Source organism: Salvelinus fontinalis, chromosome 30, assembly GCF_029448725.1.
Source record: "Salvelinus fontinalis isolate EN_2023a chromosome 30, ASM2944872v1, whole genome shotgun sequence".
In the NCBI taxonomy this organism is placed as follows: domain Eukaryota; kingdom Metazoa; phylum Chordata; class Actinopteri; order Salmoniformes; family Salmonidae; genus Salvelinus; species Salvelinus fontinalis.
In genome coordinates, this window is record NC_074694.1 from 4,221,507 (window position 1) to 4,233,713 (window position 12,207).

Consider the following 12,207-nt stretch of genomic DNA (forward strand, 5'->3'; position numbering starts at 1 on the left):
CACAATCCATGTCTCAAGACTTAAAAATCCTTCTGGGTGGACAAGTAGAATGGTGACCCAGAACTAGTAGAATGGTGACCCAGCCACAGGTTCTGGATGGGAAACTAGTAGACTGGTGACCCATCCACAGGTTCTGGATGGGAAACTAGTAGAATGGTGACCCAGCCACAGGTTCTGGATGGGAAACTAGTAGACTGGTGACCCATCCACGGGTTCTGGATGGGGAAACTAGTAGACTGGTGACCCATCCACAGGTTCTGGATGGGAAACTAGTAGACTGGTGACCCATCCACAGGTTCTGGGTGGGAAACTAGTAGAATGGTGACCCATCCACAGGTTCTGGATGGGGAACTAGTAGACTGGTGACCCATCCACAGGTTCTGGATGGGAAACTAGTAGAATGGTGACCCAGCCACAGGTTCTGGATGGGAAACTAGTAGAATGGTGACCCAGCCACAGGTTCTGGATGGGAAACTAGTAGAATGGTGACCCAGCCACAGGTTCTGGAGTGGGAAACTAGTAGAATGGTGACCCATCCACAGGTTCTGGAGTGGGAAACTAGTAGAATGGTGACCCAGCCACAGGTCCTGGAGTGGGAAACTAGTAGAATGGTTACCCATCCTGCCACAGGTTCTGGATGGGAAACTAGTAGAATGGTGACCCATCCTGCCACAGGTTCTGGAGTGGGAAACTAGTAGAATGGTGACCCAGCCACAGGTTCTGGATGGGAGGCCGTGGTCATGATTCTGGACAGACTTAACGTACATGTCATAGCTAACACACAAGATGTGGTTCCGGGTTCCGATGTTGCTCCTCCCCTATACACTCAGCTCCAATGGGATAACTGTATTATCCACAGCACAGAGACCCTTTTCCGATTCTGATAGGTCAGGGGTGTCTCTCTCTCTATAGCTTCTGATGGGTCAGGGTGGGTGTCACTCAAAACATAGAGTGTACAATTGGGCAATGAAGATCCCTGGTTTCTCCTTTGGACCAATCAGAAACAAATTAACATAACAGAAACATCTGCACCAAGCTGTCCCTTTTAACCCCAAAACTTAAATAATTATCAGACAGAATATTGGCAAAATTCATCATACAGTTTTACTTTTAATCATTACATTGATCATTACAGAGGCATATATCATACAAATGAGGGCTCTATGTTTGGCTGGAGGTGAGGAGGCGGTGTTATGATTACATTTAAATCATTTAGCAGACGCTCTTATCCAGAGCGACTTACATTTTTTTACCTTTATTTAACTAGGCAAGTCAGTTAAGAACAAACTTTTATTTTCAATGTCGGCCTAGGAACAGTGGGTTAACTGCCTTGTTCAGGGGCAGAACGACAGATTTTTACCTTGTCAGCTCAGGGATTTGAACTTGCAACCTTTCGGTTACTAGCCCAACGCTCTAACCACTAGGCTACCCTGCCGCCCATGATGATACTGTGTTATGATGATACTGTGTTATGATGATACTGTGTTATGATGATACTGTGTTATGATGACACTGTGTTATGATGATACTGTGTTATGATGACACTGTGTTATGATGATACTGTGTTATGATGACACTGTGTTGTGATGATACTGTGTTATGATGACACTGTGTGTGGCTGGTGGTGAGGACGCTGTTAAAGAGTTTTGTAAAGAGGAATGGTCCAAAATTCCTTCTGATCCAGGTCTGATCCGCGACTACAGAAAACGTTTGAGGTTATTGCTGCCAAAGGAGGGTCAACCAGTTATTAAATCCAAGGGTTCACATTTATATTTTTTACATTTTAGCCATTTAGCAGACGCTCTTATCCAGAGCGACTTACAGTGGAGTGCATACATTTTATTACATTTTACATACTGAGACAAGGATATCCCTACCGGCCAAACCCTCCCTAACCCGGACGACGCTATGCCAATTGTGCGTCGCCCCACGGACCTCCCGGTTGCGGCCGGCTGCGACAGAGCCTGGGTGTGAGCCACTGCGCCACCCGGGAGGTTGGCATACTTTTCCCACCCTGCACTGTGAATGTTTACACAGTGTGTTCAATAAAGACATGAAAACGTATAATTGTTTGTGTGTTACTAGTTTAAGCAGACTGTGTTTGTCTACTGTTGTGACCTAGATGAAGACCAATTTATGCAGAAATCCAGGAAATTCCAAAGGGTTCACATACTTTTTATTGCTACTGTATATCAGTGTGAATGCTATGTTAACAATATATTTGCATATTGAAGCAATTACTGTTCAAAAACATATTTACTATTTAGTAAATATAGGATAGGTCTATATGTTATTTTGTTTCTGTAGGCTCTTTAACAAAATATAACGGTCAATGACAATGCAATACATAAAATACCATAAATACACAGCTTGAAGAAACCACGTATTTAGCCATGGAGCCCATTCTGATTGGCCAGTGAGGGGTCAAGCCTTCGACATCCTGTAGCATCAACTTGTTTATTCGTCAAATCCCAGCCCTTATGCACCGCCTGCTATCAAAACCCAGCCCTTATGCACCGCCTGCTATCAAAACCCAGCCCTTATGCACCCCCTGCTATCAAAACCCAGCCCTTATGCACCGCCTGCTATCAAAACCCAGCCCTTATGCACCGCCTGCTATCAAAACCCAGCCCTTATGCACCACCGCCTGCTATCAAAACCCAGCCCTTATGCACCGCCGGCTGCTATCAAAACCCAGCCCTTATGCACCGCCGGCTGCTATCAAAACCCAGCCCTTATGCACCGCCGGCTGCTATCAAAACCCAGCCCTTATGCACCGCCGGCTGCTATCAAAACCCAGCCCTTATGCACCGCCGGCTGCTATCAAAACCCAGCCCTTATGCACCGCCGCCTGCTATCAAAACCCAGCCCTTATGCACCGCCTGCTATCAAAACCCAGCCCTTATGCACCGCCTGCTATCAAAACCCAGCCCTTATGCACCCCCTGCTATCAAAACCCAGCCCTTATGCACCGCCGGCTGCTATCAAAACCCAGCCCTTATGCACCGCTGGCTGCTATCAAAACCCAGCCCTTATGCACCACCGCCTGCTATCAAAACCCAGCCCTTATGCACCACCGCCTGCTATCAAAACCCAGCCCTTATGCACCACCGCCTGCTATCAAAACCCAGCCCTTATGCACCACCTCCTGCTATCAAAACCCAGCCTTTATGCACCGCCGCCTGCTATCAAAACTCAGCCCTTATGCACCACTGCCTGCTACTGAGATAATAAACCCAGCCCTTATGTAGCACCGCCTGCAACTGAGACAATAAACCCAGCCCTTATGCAGCACCGCCTGCAACTGAGACAATAAACGCAGACCTTATGCACCACCGCCTGCTACTGAGACAATAATTCTGGTTATGAAAATAGCAAAAATATTTCTGACACGCCCCCGAACCTATCGCACTAGCGCCAATACTTAGATTTACCATTGAGTTAAGTTTTATTATTAAAATAGAGTCCATCGTCTCTGTTGAGGACAATGATGTGTCCATGTGAGCGTTACGTTGTCTATTTAATCACGTTGGCTGAAATCAACAGACAGTTCATACGGACTCTAGCTTTGGATGGTTTGAAGCAGCAATTGAAGTACCAGATTCATACAAATATTTCATACGTTTTCTTTCCCTTCATATGTTCATCTCTCCAGTTCTAAAACTCCCATGCCTCCTCAACTTGTTTGAGGTAATCCTCATCCAGCGGGTTGTCTGGACACTTCTGCCCGTTGTTAGGAGGCCTGACCTGGTTATAGCGACTCCAGTCCCCTTTACAGATGATCCAGGGCAGGATGTCTACCTTGTAGTGGAGGTCAGCAGAGAACTCATTGCTGATGAGGTTGAGTGTTCCTGCTCCTTTACCCCGGGTGACGAGCTTCATGTTGTCATTGTAGCAGCAGTGCTGTGCGGCCAGAGTAGTGGACTCCAGAGTTAACATAGAGCGGATGCAGTACCGGGCCGTGGGTTTGTAGATCTCTAGTTTCTCCTTGGGGCCGCTGGCGTCTTTCCAGCGGAAGTCCCGGCGCGTGGCGGGGTCGGGGACGTCGGCCGTGCTGTAGGCCACCTCGGTGGGGTAGGAGCAGGGGCAGCCGGGGAGGTCGTTGGAGACTTTGGTCATGTATTTCTTCAGGAACTCAGACTTACAGTTCATCCAGCGTTCACAGCTGTCTGTGTCTAGAAGAGATTAGAGACAGAGTTAGTTAGTCTGGATCTCTCCCTACAGCTGTCTGGGTCTAGAAGAGATTAGAGACAGAGTTAGTCTGGGTCTCTCCCTACAGCTGTCTGGGTCTAGAAGAGATTAGAGACAGAGTTAGTTAGTCTGGGTCTCTCCCTACAGCTGTCTGGGTCTAGAAGAGATTAGAGACAGAGTTAGTTAGTCTGGGTCTCTCCCTACAGCTGTCTGGGTCTAGAAGAGATTAGAGACAGAGTTAGTCTGGGTCTCTCCCTACAGCTGTCTGTGTCTAGAAGAGATTAGAGACAGAGTTAGTTAGTCTGGGTCTCTCCCTACAGCTGTCTGGGTCTAGAAGAGATTAGAGTTAGTTAGTCTGGGTCTCTCCCTACAGCTGTCTGGGTCTAGAAGAGATTAGAGACAGAGTTAGTTAGTCTGGGTCTCTCCCTACAGCTGTCTGGGTCTAGAAGAGATTAGAGACATAGTTAGTCTGGGTCTCTCCCTACAGCTGTCTGGGTCTAGAAGAGATTAGAGACAGAGTTAGTTAGTCTGGGTCTCTCCCTACAGCTGTCTGTGTCTAGAAGAGATTAGAGACAGAGTTAGTTAGTCTGGATCTCTCCCTACAGCTGTCTGGGTCTAGAAGAGATTAGAGACAGAGTTAGTTAGTCTGGATCTCTCCCTACAGCTGTCTGGGTCTAGAAGAGATTAGAGACAGAGTTAGTTAGTCTGGGTCTCTCCCTACAGCTGTCTGGGTCTAGAAGAGATTAGAGTTAGTTAGTTAGTCTGGGTCTCTCCCTACAGCTGTCTGGGTCTAGAAGAGATTAGAGTTAGTTAGTTAGTCTGGGTCTCTCCCTACAGCTGTCTGTGTCTAGAAGAGATTAGAGACAGAGTTAGTTAGTCTGGGTCTCTCCCTACAGCTGTCTGTGTCTAGAAGAGATTAGAGACAGAGTTAGTTAGTCTGGGTCTCTCCCTACAGCTGTCTGTGTCTAGAAGAGATTAGAGACATAGTTAGTTAGTCTGGGTCTAGAAGAGATTAGAGACAGAGTTAGTTAATCTGGGTCTCTCCCTACAGCTGTCTGGGTCTAGAAGAGATTAGAGACAGAGTTAGTTAGTCTGGGTCTCTCCCTACAGCTGTCTGGGTCTAGAAGAGATTAGAGACAGAGTTAGTTAGTCTGGGTCTCTCCCTACGCTGTCTGGGTCTAGAAGAGATTAGAGTTAGTTAGTCTGGGTCTCTCCCTACAGCTGTCTGTGTCTAGAAGAGATTAGAGTTAGTTAGTCTGGGTCTCTCCCTACAGCTGTCTGGGTCTAGAAGAGATTAGAGTTAGTTAGTATGTCTGGGTCTCTCCCTACAGCTGTCTGTGTCTAGAAGAGATTAGAGACAGAGTTAGTTAGTCTGGGTCTCTCCCTACTGCTGTCTGGGTCTAGAAGAGATTAGAGTTAGTTAGTTAGTCTGGGTCTCTCCCTACAGCTGTCTGGGTCTAGAAGAGATTAGAGAGAGTTAGTTAGTCTGGGTCTCTCCCTACAGCTGTCTGTGTCTAGAAGAGATTAGAGACAGAGTTAGTCTGGGTCTCTCCCTACAGCTGTCTGTGTCTAGAAGAGATTAGAGACAGAGTTAGTTAGTCTGGGTCTCTCCCTACAGCTGTCTGGGTCTAGAAGAGATTAGAGTTAGTTAGAATGTCTGGGTCTCTCCCTACAGCTGTCTGTGTCTAGAAGAGATTAGAGACAGAGTTAGTTAGTCTGGGTCTCTCCCTACTGCTGTCTGGGTCTAGAAGAGATTAGAGTTAGTTAGTTAGTCTGGGTCTCTCCCTACAGCTGTCTGGGTCTAGAAGAGATTAGAGTTAGTTAGTTAGTCTGGGTCTCTCCCTACAGCTGTCTGTGTCTAGAAGAGATTAGAGACAGAGTTAGTTAGTCTGGGTCTCTCCCTACAGCTTTCTAGGTCTAGAAGAGATTAGAGACAGAGTTAGTTAGTCTGGGTCTCTCCCTACAGCTGTCTGGGTCTAGAAGAGATTAGAGAGAGTTAGTTAGTCTGGGTCTCTCCCTACAGCTGTCTGTGTCTAGAAGAGATTAGAGACAGAGTTAGTCTGGGTCTCTCCCTACAGCTGTCTGTGTCTAGAAGAGATTAGAGACAGAGTTAGTTAGTCTGGGTCTCTCCCTACAGCTGTCTGTGTCTAGAAGAGATTAGAGACAGAGTTAGTTAGTCTGGATCTCTCCCTACAGCTGTCTGGGTCTAGAAGAGATTAGAGACATAGTTAGTCTGGGTCTCTCCCTACAGCTGTCTGTGTCTAGAAGAGATTAGAGACAGAGTTAGTTAGTCTGGGTCTCTCCCTACAGCTGTCTGTGTCTAGAAGAGATTAGAGACAGAGTTAGTTAGTCTGGGTCTCTCCCTACAGCTGTCTGGGTCTAGAAGAGATTAGAGACAGAGTTAGTTAGTCTGGGTCTCTCCCTACAGCTGTCTGGGTCTAGAAGAGATTAGAGACAGAGTTAGTTAGTCTGGGTCTCTCCCTACAGCTGTCTGGGTCTAGAAGAGATTAGAGACAGAGTTAGTTAGTCTGGATCTCTCCCTACAGCTGTCTGGGTCTAGAAGAGATTAGAGACAGAGTTAGTTAGTCTGGGTCTCTCCCTACAGCTGTCTGGGTCTAGAAGAGATTAGAGTTAGTTAGTTAGTCTGGGTCTCTCCCTACAGCTGTCTGGGTCTAGAAGAGATTAGAGTTAGTTAGTTAGTCTGGGTCTCTCCCTACAGCTGTCTGTGTCTAGAAGAGATTAGAGACAGAGTTAGTTAGTCTGGGTCTCTCCCTACAGCTGTCTGTGTCTAGAAGAGATTAGAAACAGAGCTAGTTAGTCTGGGTCTCTCCCTACAGCTGTCTGTGTCTAGAAGAGATTAGAGACATAGTTAGTTAGTCTGGGTCTAGAAGAGATTAGAGACAGAGTTAGTTAGTCTGGGTCTCTCCCTACAGCTGTCTGGGTCTAGAAGAGATTAGAGACAGAGTTAGTTAGTCTGGGTCTCTCCCTACGCTGTCTGGGTCTAGAAGAGATTAGAGTTAGTCAGTAAGTCTGGGTCTCTCCCTACAGCTGTCTGTGTCTAGAAGAGATTAGAGACAGAGTTAGTCTGGGTCTCTCCCTACAGCTGTCTGGGTCTAGAAGAGATTAGAGAGAGAGTTAGTTAGTCTGGGTCTCTCCCTACAGCTGTCTGGGTCTAGAAGAGATTAGAGAGAGAGTTAGTTAGTCTGGGTCTCTCCCTACAGCTGTCTGGGTCTAGAAGAGATTAGAGTTAGTTAGTATGTCTGGGTCTCTCCCTACAGCTCTCTGTGTCTAGAAGAGATTAGAGACAGAGTTAGTTAGTCTGGGTCTCTCCCTACTGCTGTCTGGGTCTAGAAGAGATTAGAGTTAGTTAGTTAGTCTGGGTCTCTCCCTACAGCTGTCTGGGTCTAGAAGAGATTAGAGAGAGTTAGTTAGTCTGGGTCTCTCCCTACAGCTGTCTGTGTCTAGAAGAGATTAGAGACAGAGTTAGTTAGTCTGGGTCTCTCCCTACAGCTGTCTGTGTCTAGAAGAGATTAGAGACATAGTTAGTTAGTCTGGGTCTCTCCCTACAGCTGTCTGGGTCTAGAAGAGATTAGAGACAGAGTTAGTCTGGGTCTCTCCCTACAGCTGTCTGTGTCTAGAAGAGATTAGAGACAGAGTTAGTTAGTCTGGGTCTCTCCCTACAGCTGTCTGGGTCTAGAAGAGATTAGAGACAGAGTTAGTCTGGGTCTCTCCCTACAGCTGTCTGTGTCTAGAAGAGATTAGAGACAGAGTTAGTTAGTCTGGATCTCTCCCTACAGCTGTCTGGGTCTAGAAGAGATTAGAGACATAGTTAGTCTGGGTCTCTCCCTACAGCTGTCTGGGTCTAGAAGAGATTAGAGATAGAGTTAGTTAGTCTGGATCTCTCCCTACAGCTGTCTGTGTCTAGAAGAGATTAGAGACAGAGTTAGTTAGTCTGGGTCTCTCCCTACTGCTGTCTGGGTCTAGAAGAGATTAGAGTTAGTTATTTAGTCTGGGTCTCTCCCTACAGCTGTCTGGGTCTAGAAGAGATTAGAGAGAGTTAGTTAGTCTGGGTCTCTCCCTACAGCTGTCTGTGTCTAGAAGAGATTAGAGACAGAGTTAGTTAGTCTGGGTCTCTCCCTACAGCTGTCTGGGTCTAGAAGAGATTAGAGACATAGTTAGTTAGTCTGGGTCTCTCCCTACAGCTGTCTGGGTCTAGAAGAGATTAGAGACAGAGTTAGTCTGGGTCTCTCCCTACAGCTGTCTGTGTCTAGAAGAGATTAGAGACAGAGTTAGTTAGTCTGGGTCTCTCCCTACAGCTGTCTGGGTCTAGAAGAGATTAGAGACAGAGTTAGTCTGGGTCTCTCCCTACAGCTGTCTGTGTCTAGAAGAGATTAGAGACAGAGTTAGTTAGTCTGGATCTCTCCCTACAGCTGTCTGGGTCTAGAAGAGATTAGAGACAGAGTTAGTTAGTCTGGGTCTCTCCCTACAGCTGTCTGGGTCTAGAAGAGATTAGAGTTAGTTAGTCTGGGTCTCTCCCTACAGCTGTCTGTGTCTAGAAGAGATTAGAGACAGAGTTAGTTAGTCTGGGTCTCTCCCTACAGCTGTCTGTGTCTAGAAGAGATTAGAGACAGAGTTAGTCTGGGTCTCTCCCTACAGCTGTCTGTGTCTAGAAGAGATTAGAGACAGAGTTAGTCTGGGTCTCTCCCTACAGCTGTCTGGGTCTAGAAGAGATTAGAGACAGAGTTAGTTAGTCTGGGTCTCTCCCTACAGCTGTCTGGGTCTAGAAGAGATTAGAGACAGAGTTAGTTAGTCTGGGTCTCTCCCTACAGCTGTCTGGGTCTAGAAGAGATTAGAGTTAGTTAGTCTGGGTCTCTCCCTACAGCTGTCTGGGTCTAGAAGAGATTAGAGACAGAGTTAGTTAGTCTGGGTCTCTCCCTACAGCTGTCTGGGTCTAGAAGAGATTAGAGACAGAGTTAGTCTGGGTCTCTCCCTACAGCTGTCTGTGTCTAGAAGAGACTAGAGACAGAGTTAGTTAGTCTGGGTCTCTCCCTACAGCTGTCTGTGTCTAGAAGAGATTAGATTAGATTAGATCACAGAGCAGAGCATGTTATTGGGACCAGATCACAGAGCAGAGCATGTTATTGGGACCAGATCACAGAGCATGTTATTGGGACCAGATCACAGAGCATGTTATTGGGACCAGATCACAGAGCAGAGCATGTTATTGGGGCCAGATCACAGAGCAGAGCATGTTATTGGGGCCAGATCACAGAGCATGTTATTGGGACCAGATCACAGAGCAGAGCATGTTATTGGGACCAGATCACAGAGCATGTTATTGGGACCAGATCACAGAGCATGTTATTGGAACCAGATCACAGAGCAGAGCATGTTATTGGAACCAGATCACAGAGCAGAGCATGTTATTGGAACCAGATCACAGAGCAGAGCATGTTATTGGAACCAGATCACAGAGCAGAGCATGTTATTGGAACCAGATCACAGAGCAGAGCATGTTATTGGGACCAGATCACAGAGCATGTTATTGGGACCAGATCACAGAGCATGTTATTGAAACCAGATCACAGAGCAGAGCATGTTATTGGGACCAGATCACAGAGCATGTTATTGGGACCAGATCACAGAGCATGTTATTGGAACCAGATCACAGAGCAGAGCATGTTATTGGGACCAGATCACAGAGCATGTTATTGGGACCAGATCACAGAGCAGAGCATGTTATTGGGACCAGATCACAGAGCAGAGCATGTTATTGGGACCAGATCACAGAGCATGTTATTGGGACCAGATCACAGAGCAGAGCATGTTATTGGGACCAGATCACAGAGCAGAGTGTGCTGTGTTCTTCCTCTCCTCTTTCTCCTCCTCAATCCCAGGGAAGGAATGTGTCCCAGGGAAGGAATGTGTCCCAGTGAAGGAATGTGTCCCAGGGAAGGAATGTGTCCCAGGGAAGGAATGTGTCCCAGGGAAGGAATGTGGCACAGTGAAGGAATGTGGCCCAGGGAAGGAATGTGTCCCAGGGAAGGAATGTGGCCCAGTGAAGGAATGTGGCCCAGGGAAGGAATGTGTCCCAGGGAAGGAATGTGGCCCAGCGAAGGAATGTGGCCCAGGGAAGGAATGTGTCCCAGGGAAGGAATGTGGCCCAGGGAAGGAATGTGTCCCAGTGAAGGAATGTGGCCCAGGGAAGGAATGTGGCCCAGGGAAGGAATGTGGCCCAGGGAAGGAATGTGGCCCAGTGAAGGAATGTGTCCCAGGGAAGGAATGTGGCCCAGTGAAGGAATGTGTCCCAGTGAAGGAATGTGGCCCAGGGAAGGAATGTGGCCCAGGGAAGGAATGTGGCCCAGGGAAGGAATGTGTCCCAGTGAAGGAGTGTGTCCCAGTGAAGGAATGTGTCCCAGTGAAGGAATGTGGCCCAGGGAAGGAATGTGGCCCAGTGAAGGAATGTGGCCCAGGGAAGGAATGTGGCCCAGTGAAGGAATATGGCCCGGTGAAGGAATGTGGCCCAGTGAAGGAATGTGTCCTAGGGAAGGAATGTGTCCCAGTGAAGGAATGTGTCCTAGTGAAGGAATGTGTCCTAGTGAAGGAATGTGGCCCAGGGAAGGAATGTGGGCCAGGGAAGGAATGTGGCCCAGGGAAGGAATGTGGCCCAGTGAAGGAATGTGGCCCAGGGAAGGAATGTGGCCCAGGGAAGGAATGTGGCCCAGGGAAGGTCTGAGGAATGATAAGCAGGCACAGGAAGGCTGAACTGTGCAGGATGGACCATAGAAATACAATGACTAGAGCAGGAATTCCCACAAAAAAATATCAATGGACTGTGCAGGGAAGACAGGTCCCGTGTTTGGAATTAAGTCCATTACAATTCAGTAAATTCAGGAAGTAAATGGAAATTCTGACTGAATAGACATGGAACCCCAACCCTGAGTTGGAGATTAATGTTAAATAGAATCATGTTTGAAGAACCGGACACATAGCTAGATGAATCTGATGAAAATAAAGAGAGTAAAGAGAGAAGAATCTTACCGACACCAAAGAGCTCTGTAGCGTTGAACTCATCTGTTCCAGCCAGTAGACTGACCTCGGTGGCGGCTGTCCTGAACGCGTCTTCAATACCTGCACACAGAGACATGGTCAGTGAATGATGCAACAGACGTGCATATCGCTTCTACATCTATAATAAAGCGCTGGTCTGCCTTCTTAACAACACTGTCAACAAGGCAGGTCCTACAGGCACTAGTTTCTACCTTCTTAACAGCACTATCAACAAGGCAGGTCCTACAGGCCCTAGTTTCTACCTTCTTAACAACACTATCAACAAGGCAGGTCCTACAGGCCCTAGTTTCTACCTTCTTAACAACACTATCAACAAGGCAGGTCCTACAGGCCCTAGTTTCTACCTTCTTAACAACACTATCAACAAGGCAGGTCCTACAGGCCCTAGTTTCTACCTTCTTAACAACACTATCAACAAGGCAGGTCCTACAGGCCCTAGTTTCTACCTTCTTAACAACACTGTCAACAAGGCAGGTCCTACAGGCCCTAGTTTCTACCTTCTTAACAACACTGTCAACAAGGCAGGTCCTACAGGCCCTAGTTTCTACCTTCACAACACTATCAACAAGGCAGGTCCTACAGGCCCTAGTTTCTGCCTTCTTAACAACACTATCAACAAGGCAGGTCCCTACAGGCCCTAGTTTCTATCTTCTTAACAACACTATCAACAAGGCAGGTCCTACAGGCCCTAGTTTCTACCTTCTTAACAACACTGTCAACAAGGCAGGTCCTACAGGCCCTAGTTTCTACCTTCTTAACAGCACTATCAACAAGGCAGGTCCTACAGGCCCTAGTTTCTGCCTTCTTAACAGCACTATCAACAAGGCAGGTCCTACAGGCCCTAGTTTCTACCTTCTTAACAACACGATCAACAAGGCAGGTCCTACAGGCCCTAGTTTCTACCTTCTTAACAACACTATCAACAAGGCAGGTCCTACAGGCTCT

The 12,207-nt window shown here is 47.3% G+C and overlaps 1 protein-coding gene across 1 annotated transcript in view; it reads right to left on the reverse strand.

The window, feature by feature from the left end:
• Nucleotides 1–2,159: 2,159 nt before the first annotated feature.
• LOC129828548 (isthmin-1-like) overlaps nucleotides 2,160–12,207 on the reverse strand; it is a 76,178-nt gene continuing 66,130 nt past the window's right edge. Inside the window, exons 5-6 of the mRNA XM_055889571.1 lie at nucleotides 11,233–11,322; nucleotides 2,160–4,175 (exon numbers count right to left, since the gene is read on the reverse strand). Coding sequence (XP_055745546.1) covers nucleotides 3,658–4,175; nucleotides 11,233–11,322 — 608 coding nt within the window. The 3' untranslated portion in view covers nucleotides 2,160–3,657. The remainder of the gene's footprint in view (nucleotides 4,176–11,232; nucleotides 11,323–12,207) is intronic.